The 13,763-nt window shown below is 43.4% G+C and overlaps 1 protein-coding gene across 2 annotated transcripts in view; it reads right to left on the bottom strand.

Annotated features, from left to right (window-relative positions):
* Positions 1 to 41: 41 nt before the first annotated feature.
* LOC124065895 (leucine zipper putative tumor suppressor 2 homolog) overlaps positions 42 to 13,763 on the bottom strand; it is a 40,823-nt gene continuing 27,101 nt past the window's right edge. For both annotated transcript variants that reach the window (XM_046401787.1, XM_046401788.1), the window contains 7 exons: positions 7,056 to 7,709; positions 5,166 to 5,828; positions 4,929 to 5,051; positions 4,618 to 4,764; positions 3,756 to 4,271; positions 3,264 to 3,368; positions 42 to 3,107 (listed from right to left, as the gene is read on the bottom strand). In XM_046401787.1, coding sequence (XP_046257743.1) covers positions 2,925 to 3,107; positions 3,264 to 3,368; positions 3,756 to 4,271; positions 4,618 to 4,764; positions 4,929 to 5,051; positions 5,166 to 5,828; positions 7,056 to 7,676 — 2,358 coding nt within the window. In that variant the 5' untranslated portion in view covers positions 7,677 to 7,709 and the 3' untranslated portion in view covers positions 42 to 2,924. The remainder of the gene's footprint in view (positions 3,108 to 3,263; positions 3,369 to 3,755; positions 4,272 to 4,617; positions 4,765 to 4,928; positions 5,052 to 5,165; positions 5,829 to 7,055; positions 7,710 to 13,763) is intronic.

The following is a 13,763-nucleotide window of genomic DNA, read 5'->3' as shown; positions in this document are numbered from 1 at the left end:
ATTTGTTTCAGGGTAAAAGAACAATCAAATCAACAGTCAGCTTAAGGTGTGACAACTTGTTCTTTAATTAAAAACAGTAATTTGTACAAGAAATGTACACATAAAAATATACATGAACAACTACGTGATTTACTGAAGACGCAACCTAAGTAAACATAAAAAAAAAATGCACACAAACGGATGAAAAAAATGCCACACAAAACAGAAATGTGTTACTTTGCTTTGGTCTAGTCACAGTGGCTACGTTTGAAATAGGTATTTTGTCTAAATAAAAGACAATGTCACTCTGTTATACTATTTAGTGTTTTACATATTTACACAGAAAACGGTTATGCAATGATGAAGAGAACTGTGATATGTGGAAAAGACGGATGTCAGAGATGCATACGGTACTCTTCAATGAGGGACTTTACTACACAAGCCTGTGTTGCATCTGTGTTGAGTAAATAACAGTCGACATATTCAATATGGTTGGACAAACCTGACTTGTTCCATTAAAAGTTATTTCCCATGGCTTTATTTTAGCAACTTATGCACCGTGCTGACTTTTCATATTCTACAAAATATCTCAACTTGATGAAGAAGTCCCTCAAAAATGACCTGTCTCATGCATTTGTAAATGAATGACATGCACAAAACCCAACGATGGAGATATGAACCGGCGTGATTTTATGATACTGACAATCAAATGTAAGATCAGTCAAAATGGAGAGACAACAGGTCCAAAACTGAGCCCAAAACAAAAGCTCCCACTGGTTTTATCAGCTGCAAAGTTTGGTCATTAGAGTGTATGTTTGTGTCACACGGATTATATCATGTAAACATATTTTCATGCATTATTACAGTATTAGGTGCACTCTTTCTATGCTGCTCCCTCCACTTAACTGATCCATCATTTGAAATACTGGTGTGCGATAGATAGATATAGATATATATATAGAGAGAGAGAGAGAAGTCTTTATACTTTGTATATTAAACCCACACTTAAACCAGTACTACAACAAAATATTTCCAGGTGCTATATATATAAAAATATACAACATCTGCTCCATTATATAGATTTCCATTTAACTATTATTCCTTGATATAGACTCTTTGTAAAATAAGTTTTAAGCCCAGTACTTTTTTTCTCATAGAGACCTGCCATGCTTAGTGTGAAAACACAGCCCTGCATACACTGTGAGAAAACAGAGCTACCCACAGCTTCATATGTCAACATGCTCCTCGCCAGTTTATATTGAGGGTTTTACCAGCCAGCCTGCCTTAAGGACATTCAGTGCTGGAGCATCTGCAAATTCTCATCTTACTGCAATCTGAACAGGCTTCTTCTGAAATCTGATATAACAAAGACATGCAGACATGCCAGTCTCATTACCTGTATAGCAGTCAGTGAAGATTATAGTCCTGGGGAGACTAGGAAGACTTTAAAGTGTGTTATTTGGCTTTGGGTTGCCAAAAGCTAAATAAAGATCACTAATGGGAATGAAGAGGAATAAACAGAAACTCTGAATAAGCATGCTTACAGTTCAAACACTGGCTTACATCTCTCAGTGACGCCATGACCACACTGAAAGAATGTGCTCCTTTTTTAGTTTCCTAATACCGACCGCTGAGGTGCTTTTCACTATTATAAAAGTAGCTGAGTTGTTGATATAGAGATGGAACGAGAGAGCAGACAAAGACAGAAAAAAGACAGAAAGGTGAGAATCAGCAGCATCCTGGTGAAATCTCCCATGCTACAGTCTTCTTCCTAGTACTACATAATTGCAAAATGTAAATGTTTATATGAGATGGTCTAAACGAGTTGAAACGTCGATCAAGCTCAACGGCTTGACTGTTGGTGGTCTAGAAAACACGATCAAGCATTCAAATAAAGCATTGCCTTTGAACATTTGGTTTCTGTGTCCTCTGCGGTTTGGGAAATGACAGAATAGGATGTCCACATGTAAGCAATCCAAGAAACAAATGTCAAAACTGGTTTGTTTAAGTTATGCTATTTGCTTCACAAAACGAAATACAGTTATCGTGAACAAAAGAGAGCGGGAAAATTGTGCAAAACGGTACCGTGTTTCCCTTGGCGAGCAGATTGTTTCAGTGACCATTTATACTGCATTTCTCTGGAGTGATAACAGTCACAATACATTCTTTTTCAAATACACACTGCTGAGGAAGGACATCATATCTTTAATATGATGTATTATGATTTGTAAAATGAAATGAACTGCCGATCTTCTGAACACCATCAGAGACAAATGGCAGACGTTGTAATATTTGGTGTTATTTTACCTTTAGCAGTTGCTCGCAAGGCGAATGCAGCTGTTTGCTGCAGCTTGTGTGGTTGGATAGTACAGGGTGGGCAGGTGATGAAGTCATCATTAACAGCTGACATGGGGCATCATTACATGCATGCTGGTGGCCTGGCGCTCAACCTTATGTACTGCTAAGAAAGGTGTGACCGAACTTTGACCAGACTGCTGTGCATGTGCCAACCTTTTTGTTTTTTTTTTGCTTTAAGATCCCATTGTTTTTCAGTACCCTGATTTGAATGTGGTCTGAGAAATAAACACTTTTTTCACTGCTTTTGCTCCTATGGAAGGATAGCAAGTCTTTGTGCTGGCTTTGTAGTGGACTAAAACCCATTTAAAGCGCCAGGAGCGACGCCTTTTAAAAATTTATTTAAGAACATGTCTGTTAGCAGAAAGTAAGAATGCACCTTTGGGAGATCTTCCTTATAACAGTGACAAGCTGTGAGTGCTCGCTCAGTGGTGCAGGTAAAGCCATGTTGAAGATAGTGCAGTATTTGCCCCAGAGTTCAATGTTTGGTTTACATCCTCAGAGTTTGTTGTGAGTTGTGCTTCCATGTTTCGGTGCTCATATTACTGTAAGTGTGTGAGTGGAGTTTTTGTTTGTTTTTTGTTTTTCTTCTAAATCTCAGTGGCGGTGATTTCCTCAAAGTGAATGTCGTTGCTGCCACTGTGGACCTCATAGTCGTCAATGTCCCGGTTCTCCAGCTCCAGACTCAGTTCCCTCATCACTCGCTCGAGATCCCGGTTTCGACGGTACATCTGGATGTAGTTCTGCTGCAGCTGTTTCTGGTAGCGGATTACCTGGGTAGAGGGCAGTACAGTGAGTAAGGACGTAGGGAGGGAGGGAGGATCAGAGCACGAGTAAAATGTGTGCAGTATCCTTATGTATCTTGAAAGCATGACACCGAATAAAAATGACCACCAAGAAGTTAGTCAAAACACTTCCTAGTTTATTACCTTTTCCTTTTCCTCCTGCCACACCCTTCTCTCATCCTCGAACCGTGAAAGATGCTCCTCGCTAGTCCTCCTCTCATACATGAGTTCGGCCTTCAGCCTCTCCACCTGAGAAAAATAATAATAAAAAAACATTAGAATCTGCACTGTTTCAGTCCTGGAAGACATACCAGCTCTACCACTTGAGTGAAAGTGAGTATACCAGTATAAAAATTGTCAATGAAAATTAAAACTCTTATTTTTACTTACTTTCAATTTTAAAGGTGCTCATTATGCAAAAACATGTCCATGTGATCATTATATTAGCTTAATCTATATCAATGCATCATATCATATCTATCTAAAAGTGGAGTAAAAGTACAATATCTGCACTACTGGACTCAAAGAATAAAGCAGCCTGAGACAGAAACTGAACTCGGTACTGAAAAGCTACTTTGCACCACTTGACTGTTTCATTACTTATGCCTGGGAAAGGTGCAGAAAAAGAACATGTACCTGTTGTCTGAGTCCCAACACTGTTTCTGTGTTCTGCCTTTGCGCCTTGGCTTCATCACTCTCTCCTCCCCAGACAAGATGAGTCTCCTCCCCATCGCGGTACACACAGGGACTGGGGCCACCTCTTCCTGCCACACCTCTGCCCTGTTGCAGGGACAGGCTCATGCATTGCCCCTTCATGGTTGCATTTCCCGGTAGAGAGAGTCCGCTGTGATTGGACAGAGCTTCACGGAGGCGGGCTGACTCCTCTTCCACACGGCCGAGTTTCTCTCGGAGCAGCTCAGCTTCGCTCTTGCGTCTCTGCAGTTCGTTCTCGCAGACCTCTAGCTCCAGAGATCGCGTCCGCAGGGCCGCTTGGGCCTCCTGGGATCGCGCCTGGCTGGCTTGCAGTTCAGAACGGGCTTCTCTCAGCTGGGCCTTCAGCACTACAATGTCTCCAGCCTTCTGGCTAAGCTCTGACTGGATCTCCTTCAGCTGCTGCTTCAGCAGGGAGATCTCTCCTGACTTCTGACACACCTGAAGGGACAAGAGAAAGAATAAGTGAATAAGAGAGAGAGGTAGAAGCATTGTAAATACAGAACAAACTGTCCCTTTTGGCAGATTAAAAACCGACATTTTGGATTCGCTTGAAAGAATCTGAGAGTAGCTCTCAAATTCTCTGAAGCTTATAAGCTTATGAAGTTATTTTAATCCTACTAGGTGTCACCTCTGACTTAACACCTTTCTTCTGTGCTTTTATTAAAGAGACGTGGGGAAATGATATGTAGCAAAGATCCCCTGCCAGACTAAAGCAGGGATGTTGCATTTCACAGCCGGCACTTTTAATCTCCTAACACCTTTCTAGTGTCTGACTCCAACTCACCTCCCACTTTGTCTCCTCCAGACGTGGTCCCAGCTGGGTCTGCTCCCTCTGGATGGTGGCACACCTCTTTTCCAGCGTCTCTCTGTCCTGCAGCAGAGAGGAGAAGTCCTCCTGTAGCTTCTTTTTCTCTTGCTGTAGTTGAAATACCTGACAACACACAAAGATCCACATTTTATAACTGCCTATAAACAGATATGCACAAAATCGAAATAAGTTGCTGCACTTCTTCATGAGAAATAATGTTTTTCTTCCATATAGATCAGCCAATTTTTGTGTAAATGTTCTGCAAGGTTTTTAAATTTTTAGCATACCTGTAGCTGTAGCACCTGCTGTGCCCTCTGGGCTTTCTGAGAAGCCTGCTTCATCTTTGTTGCACAGCTCTGTCTCAGCTCCTCCATCTCACTTTCACAGCGACGCTGCTTCTCCTCGTACACCTTTCAGAGCAAAAGGCATGCGTGAGAGGTACAGACAAGTACAGCAAGTTATTTACTTGGTGTTTTGAAGGAATGTTCGGTCATTGTGGTGAGGTGAGTGTCTTTATGTCAGACCTGGCAGATAGCAGCTTCGTTCTCATCCAGATTTTCCCGGAGCTGCTGGAGCTCCAGGTCTCGTTCCCTCAGCTTCTCCTCCAGCTCCCTCACCACTGCCTCGTAGCCCTCCACGGGTGGCGGTGAGTGTCCACAAGACCCACTGTCTGACAAGGGCTGCCCGCGCCCACTTAGCGACCCAGAGCCTGTGCTCTTGCTGGATGAGGAACGTCCACTGTCCGAGTTAGTGTGACCATGGCTCCCACTTCCACCTGAAGTGTTTCGGCCGAGGCCTGTCACGGGCTCCAGCTGGCCCCCGGAACCAGACCCAGAGCTGGAGCCCTCACTGGGGGCCAGACTGTAGCCTGTGCTGCTGTGTGTAGGGAGGCTGGAGAGGGAGTTCCTCCCTGAATCTGACATGGAACAGGACTGGCTGCTCCGAGCATTGCGGCCTCCACTGTAGGAGCTGTGCTTCCCTTCAGAGCTGGAACTGCTGCTCCCTCCAATGCCGGTTGTGCCACTGGTGCTTTTGGATCCCCCGAGGGGCAACAGGAGGTTGAGGCTGGCCTGGCTCTCAGACAGACTGCTGCCCCCTGGTCGTGGTGACAAGTACTGCACAGAGTGACGGTTCTTGGGAATGACAGGTTTGAATGCTGTAGGACGAATCAGTACTTTCTCCATGTTCTGAAAGTACAAAATTATATTAAAAAAACGACATTACTGAGTGAGAAAAAGCTAAGCTCAGCTAATTAGTACTGGCTGAATAAAATTAATTAGAGAAGGGTGAGTGATATGCTGGCAGGTCACCCCTCTAGGCTCTGATTAGTTTAATTTGTTTTAGTTGATATTCATGGGCTTTATTAAGCAATTTTCTTAATGATTTTCCTAACATCTAAGATAGAGAGACATTCCAGAGTGGGAGAAAGTGAAAGAGGAGAGGACTGATCTGATTAAAGGGCAGAGTGACAAAGAGGAGGGAGGAAGAGACAAGACAAAGGCAGAGGGTGTGAAAGCTCGACACATATTCTGTAAGCATTTTTCTTAACGATCTTCCTCAGGGTTCACTAAATACGTCACTGAATGTAAGTGAGCTCTGACATTGATAAAGATGTGTGAGCAAGGTGAGTAGCTGTCAAATGATCCATCTGAGGGTGTCAGGCCAGTGATTAAGCGTCCCTCTGGATCGATGGAAATAAATAGCCAATTAGACAGCTGAGGCAATCTGCTGTGAAACATGCTGGCACATACAGTCGAAATGCTCACGAGTGCAGTGTATGCGCAGGAGAGAAGAAAAAACAAGGCCATACAGTGATATTTAATGTCACGGCCGGTAATATTGTAGACATTTTCCTATAAATATCATCAGGTCAGAGGTCAACTACACAACTGGACTTATGGGGCTGAGTGGGATTCAGTGTCATACTGAAAGCCACTTAAATACAGTTTAGTTTTTTCTTTTTTCCCAAGTTTGCTCAGAAGACTGCGATGCGGTTGAAAGCTCTCTAAAAGCTATTCCTAATATGATTTTGTGAAACGACCATTTCCACAGTCAAGAATAAAGTTATGCTCCACCATATACCCATCTTTGGTATTTCTTTACTCTAACTTAATGCTAAAGGTGATAACATTGGTCATGCAGATGCACTGGTTGCACTTATTATAGTAAAAACACACAATCTGGTATAGCTTGACAGATACTGATACCAATATTAGGATTAAAACATAAAATGTTTACATTTTGACCAAGAATATCAACCTGTCAATGCTCTCTGCTGAAAAATGAAGACAATATTTCTCAAAAGGAACAAACATCAAATATAATTTCTCTGCTGCAGGTTCTTTTTACTTATTGGCCAACATATATACTATTAAGTGAAATCTAGCTCTAGCTCTACAGTATGCTGTGCTCACCTTCTCTAACTGTCCAGACACTGGGATGAGTTTGGGCGGAGGTCCTCCTATGTTGCCATTCAGAGTTCTGTTATCCCTTTGGTCCTCCGAGTCACTGCAGGGGCTTGTTGCTGCCAGAACCAAGTTGTCATTCCAGTCTCCAACCACCACCTCATCGCTCACATGTCCAAAGTTTCCAGTAGTGCCACCACCCACTGCTCCAGCAACTGTTCCACTACCTGTTCCAGCAGAGTTACCAGGCCGTGGCTGCTTCTTGGTGGGCAGTGGTGGAGGCAGTACCTGGGCCTGGGCATGAGTTTGGTTGCTGATGACCAGCAGCTGCTCCAGGGAGCTCCCGCTGCGGAGGGTGTTATCCTGGAGCCGAAAGCAGCTGGTAGCCGGCGTGGAGCGGCGTGACTTAGTGGTGAATTCACTGGCGGCCCGGCAGTGTCTCTCCTGGTACGTCCGGCCCGATATGAGACTGCTGACAGAACCCATGGCTGTCCCAGAGCTGCAGGGCCCACAGGGGCCAGGGCAGGGGCCTGAGGGGGAGTGTGACGAAAGCGGTCGGCACTTTTGGACGTCGAGACCTTGATTGGGGTGGTCAGTCACAGTCACAGGTAGTGCCTGAACCAGAGCCATGGCACCCCGACGGAGTCAGAGACACCACACACTCTGATGAGAGAGGGAAAATAAGGTCAATATTTTAATTATTATACACACTCTGTCAACAATGCTTTTATTTGTCCCCTTGTTGAGTAACTAGTTGGTAATTGTACTAATACAGGTATGAGTACGCACAGAGCAATAGCAACAGCAGAGCAATGGGTCTGCCACACAGCAGAGTGCCCGAGGGGTTTGGGGCCAGGTGTCTTGCTCAAGGATGGAGAGTTGTATCATATAAGGTTTCTCATTCGGTATTCATAAGACATAATACTTTCTACTAAATCACTCAAGTCACAACAGAGGTTTTTGGTTCTTAAGCAAGCAAAAATTTAATGCAGTTCTCCCAAATAATTTATTCTGCCTTTTCTGACTGATTTATAATGCAAAAATGGACTCAGGAATCACAATATAAACAAAGAACTGGCACTAGGACCCAGCGAAGACGACTGTACAGAGCTGCACTGTGGGGAAACCAAGGGAACTGCACTATAGAAATGTGGATCATAGCAGCACAGCCACACATAAAGGTAAAGAGGCGAATTCATAAAACTGACACCTACAACAAAATATCTTTAAAATATTTCACAGGACACCAATAGCAGTATAAGACACAAGGACACGGGCAAGTGTTTAAATTCTGAGCTCTGACCACCAATTTTGACCACCAGCTGGTTTAACTCAGTAAAGTCTGTGAACTGAGTTTATATTTTCCAAGTTTCTCCACACAGAGATACAGCTACAGTCAGAAACTAGAATTACCACCAACCAGTCAAGTTGCAGTTTTAATTTTGTGAGGACAGAATTGTCCCCAACATTATTTGAGTGAGCTTTGACACATTACCTTTGGAGACTAGAGCGAAGTCAGGCCTTGGCTAAATGGCACTAATGTGATTTATGCATCTCATCCACGTGTTAAGAATATGTGAATGAGACTCATTATGTGGTAAACAGCTTTATTGTCAGTCATCTTATCATTAGCCTCAAAATGTTCATATTAATCTGATTGAATATATAATCTTTAATATCTGTAATAATCAAATGGGACAGATTTACTTTGCATACAAACTCATTACAATTAGAAACAATCTTCTTTGCAACAATGAAGGCAAATTATCTACTGATTGTAGGCCTGTTGCCACTCGTAGAACTCATTAGCCACAGTGATTTTACATCAGTTTATTTCACACATTTCTCATCCCTCATTAAATAATCTCTATATATCTCTGGTAACGCCACCGCTAATTGTCCTCGTCATTAACAAGGCAGGAAGGAAAAAAAGAGGATGGATTTAGCAAAGACTGAGGATGAAACAGACAGAGGGAGACAGAATGAGTCACGGTCATCACCATCTGCAGCTGCTCTGTGATTTTCCTGAATGTCCCTGTATGAACCTGGTGAGCAGTCATCTATGTACTACTTCTAAAGTACTCATTCACTGTTTCATGATCACAGTGCTCACACAACCATCAAAAAAAGGTCTTTGAAGAATGAATAGCCTCACTCGGTCACTGAGCTATTTTTAGGATGAGAAACATGGATACATATTATTAACACAATAAGAGGCAGCAGATTAAGTCTTCCATTTGCAGATAGTATTATCAGTGTTAGTTGCCTGCGAGGACAGAGAGGGACACACATCCTCAGCCTATCGTGCCGAGGCCAAATCCGTCTGGCCAAGTGGAATAATCCATGCCAGCAACGGCTGCACACAGTCTGCCAGGGTTAACGCAATCATACAGACTGACACTCACAGATACACACAGCGATGCGTATGTGCATAAAGATTCACACACACACGAATAGATGTATGAAAAGACTGTCATTTGACTCAGTCCTGAGGAAAAAACAATTCTGATGATATAAAGTATTGGAAACAATGCAAGGCCCTGCGCTTGACTGGCGACCAGTCCAGGGTGAACCCCGCCTCTCACCCGTAGTCAGCTGGGATAGGCTCCAGCTCCCCCGCGACCCTGACGGATAAGCGGTATAGAAAATGGATGGATGGATGGATGGATGGATGGATGGAAATAATGCCCATAAGAAGAGTGGAGACACAGAGGGAGAAGTAGATGAACAAAAATTCTTTGTTCATTGAAGTAAAACAAAAAGAAAGATCACATTGAAGTTTATTGCCAGAATCCTATGAAATATGAGTGCAGGAAACTTACATTCACATCCACAAACAAACAAAAAACATAGAAGTAGAGCACAATATTGCAAAACATCAGTTTCTATTCTGGCAGCCTAGGGGCCTCAGCATGTTCAGTGTGCTCCAAATGAAGTGGTTGCCAGAACAGTGCCAACAACACCCTCTGGGATATGCTTAAATCAAACTGATCTGTACACACAGTAGTGCCATCTGAACGAAAGTGATAAAGTATTTACACCTGTTCCAAATGGCCACGCGAAAAAGGTGGACAAATTGTGCAAATGCGAATAATTTCTAACTTTTGATCTCCCCTTGAAGGCAATGTGGTGCGGAAGTTCAATTAATGCCTTACATTTATCACATTAATCACTATCTATAGTGAGTGTGGTTGTTAGATTGACTGTAGGGAAAGTAAGAAAGAAAATGCTTGAAATGACAAAATGGTGGATGCTTTGTTGAAGTGGGTGTGCTTTACGAATTCTCAGTTTTGTACGGTTTGTCAGCTGCAGCCTCGCAGTTTTCAGAAAGTTGGGGGAGGAAAGGTTTTTAGATTATTTTCATATGAATGAAAATCATGATGAGCATGATTATCCAGTGTCTCAAGGGATTTAAGGAAAACACATATGGGCTAAGTAAAATTAGTCATTAACCAGTCACCGGAGTGGTTCAGTTCCTACCAGTCGATTCCACGTCGACTAAACTGTGAGTCTGTGAGGGGGAGTTAAACAGAGAAGGCAGACTTCATGGCTATACATGAGCCAAGGAGATAAAGATATGTGTGGTATGTGATCACTTCCCATGCCAAAAATAATCACGCCTCACAACCTCCTTTCACCTTTTATCCAGCCAGCCCCACCTATTCTTCACTCCCAGCCCTTGACAAGGACCTCTCAGACAGGGATAATAGAATTAACAACCCTCTGAGACCGTCAACTGTGGACACCCCCCCCCCCACCAAGCCTTAACCCTGTGACCCCCTGATGAGTAGAGGGGAGCTGGTCTGATTCTGCCCTCCCACCACTGTGACCTCCAAGGGTCTGGTTTTGTTCTGGCTACTCGGGCAACAAATCCCAAAAGCTAATTTCCCTCTCTGAAGTTGCTCACTGGTTGTATCTTAAAGTTATTGAAGCCCTCCTCTCCTCTCCTCCCCTTCTTGGCTGCATTCCTCTAACAAAGTGAAAACACTTTTTCCATCCCTCCATCTGCCCTTGCTGCTTCCTCCACCTTCTTCATTACATGTATCCTCCTCTGCTGTCAGCAGCACAAGACAGGCAGAGAGAAAAAAAAAAGTCACTGTCACTAAAAATAGAGAACATCTCAAGTGCCTCAAATCATTCTGATAGTCTTTCATGAGGCGTTTCTTTCAGTGAGGCATTTGATTCGGTGTTCAAAAATAAACTCCCTCAGTGTAGCAGCCAGCTATTATGAGGTCAACCTGAGGCCACTTTACACCACTTCCTGACACTCTAAGACTATTAAATGATGTCGAATGGCTTAAAGGAAACCTCACAGCTCCTGACAGGAACTGTAAATACACCAAGTGGTTGGGAGAGTTTAACCTCCACATGCCACAAGCTGGCCCAGAATGAGTAACAGCACGACTGACAAAAGAAAGGGGTTGCCAGGTAGCTCTCTAACAAGATCCAGAAGTGGAGTCTGCGACGGAGAAATAATCCCGTTATGATAAGTCTGTTAATAACAACAGTATTACCCAGGAGAAGAAGCCCATTATTCCGCAGCAGCAGATCACCCTTTGCAATCACACGCAACCTCCGAGCTGTTCCGGAGACTCTGCTGGGCTCAGGACAGAGACAGAAAAGTTAAAATAAAGCAGAGGAAAAAGGAGTCGGTTCAGAGGCTAGAACACAAAGGCAAGCTGGGGTAGGGGTGATTGTCAGGGGTTCAGGGGAAATTCCAATACCAGGTAGGCCATAGAGAGGTTATAAAGAGGCCTGAGCTCTAAGGAGCACTGGGAACCTATAATCCTGTTTGGTCATTATTTGGCCAGTAGACAGACACAGAGGTCTGACCACCTCAGCATCTCCAAGCAGGTAAGTCAAATGTGACATAATTTTCTGTCTAAACAATCGCCCCTCCTGGTGAGCACCAAGCATGTTACTTGTTGTGGTCTCTTTAACAATCTTCCTGACATGTGTCTGCCTCTTTAAGATGTGGATTAATAACAGACAAAGGGTGTGAAAATGGCAGTTAAAATCTACACTATGGCCTTTCAGCTGCTGGGACCTATCGCTATGAGGCCAAACTAAGCTGTAAAGCCAGAGAGGTTATGGGTGCATTATTTTTCAAGTTATCAGTTAAAAATGTCCAAAAATGCTCATCAGAAGGCTCAACCCAGAGCCAGATCCTAAGATTTAAATGATTACTACCTTGAACCTTTCAATTTACTGTAAATCTGTCTTAAACCTGCAATTATTTATTCTTAGGCATACAAGACTCACATATCACCACCTTATAAAGCTGACCTGGCAAATATGTTAGCAAACAGTTACATATTTGCACATCACAGCAGAAAACCAGCAACATTAGTTTCATGTGGAGTCATGTATATGGAGGCTAACAGCTGCATGCACATCCATTTGATTCTTTACTTTGCTCTGTTGTTGTCCGCCAACTCCTGACAGACATATATGGCTCTTTTGCTACCCAGTGCTCCACTGTTTTCACCAGCTAGTTGCTAACTCTGCCTGTCTGCTGTTTGGTGCTGAGCAGGAAGTTTACAGCCAGAATTCTTTACCTTTTTGTTGAAAACTGCTGCCTGCTACTGGTGAAAACTGTGAAAGCAGCAAGAGTGCCAGGTGGAGCTGAGAAGAAAATATCAGGGTCTTCCACCTCCTACCAACACTTTCATTCCTCTTTCCTGTTCCTGACCATTATCACCCACATCCCTTTCCTGTCTTCCTTGCTTCCTACGCTGTCACACCTTTCTTTTCCATCACCCCTTTCCTACGACTCCCTGCTAACTAACTATGCAGCTAGATTTTCATCACCCCCTGTAACAGCAGCACCACAGCATGACTAACTAAACCAAAGGCAATGCCAATGTGAGGACGAGAGCAACAGGTGGAAAGTATAAAACAGTCAGATCAGAACAGAACAGGCAGCGTATGAACGAGGGCAATAGTACCAGCATGCGAGCGATAATGAGAATCACTTATAAAAAATATTGTATAACATATAATGTTTTTAAAATGGGTGGTCACTGCCCAGTACTTTCCCTGATCACAAAAGCAGTAGTCAGTGGTACCTTAACACTTTTGACTTTCCAAAAATAAAGCAGGATGTTGAAAGTTAAACTGAGTTGAGAGCTTGTTCAGACCAGCAGAAATATTCCACTTTTGTATACAGAGCCTGGGTGGCCTTGATTAATCCTGAGAATAGTGATCCCAGTGGATGGAGATTGTGAGAAAGACAGACAGAGAGTGAAACAAAATCTGCAAGGTAGGTGAGTCATGGTAATCCTCGGCGGCTTGCTAACGAAAAAGCAAATCCACAAGTACAGGCAAGGCAGCAGCACACTGACACACAAAAAATACCTCAGCAAGGCAATCAGTCCACACCTAATCTACTCCCCCATTTATTTGTCACGCATCTACTCACTGAAACTCCACAATAAAAGTTCAAACAGGCAAGAAAATGGTACTGGAGTGAAGTCAGCCGACTCCATTGTAAAATGAGAGAAGTCTTTTTAAAGTTTTGCCAGAAGACCTGAGGTTATAATACATAATGCCTCCATTCCAACACAATGACTGTCTGTCTGAGTGGTTGCTCACCGTCACCTACCCCCACATGGCTTGGCTTTAAAATCTCTCAGTGTGACTAGGATAGCTGAATGCATGCAAACCTACTCTCATTCCTCATTAAGCCATTGCCTCAGTGCCAAGTCTCTTTTCACT

The sequence above is a fragment of the Scatophagus argus genome, chromosome 10 (genome assembly GCF_020382885.2).
Source record: "Scatophagus argus isolate fScaArg1 chromosome 10, fScaArg1.pri, whole genome shotgun sequence".
NCBI classification, from domain to species: domain Eukaryota; kingdom Metazoa; phylum Chordata; class Actinopteri; family Scatophagidae; genus Scatophagus; species Scatophagus argus.
This window is presented reverse-complemented; position numbering and strand designations above follow the sequence as displayed.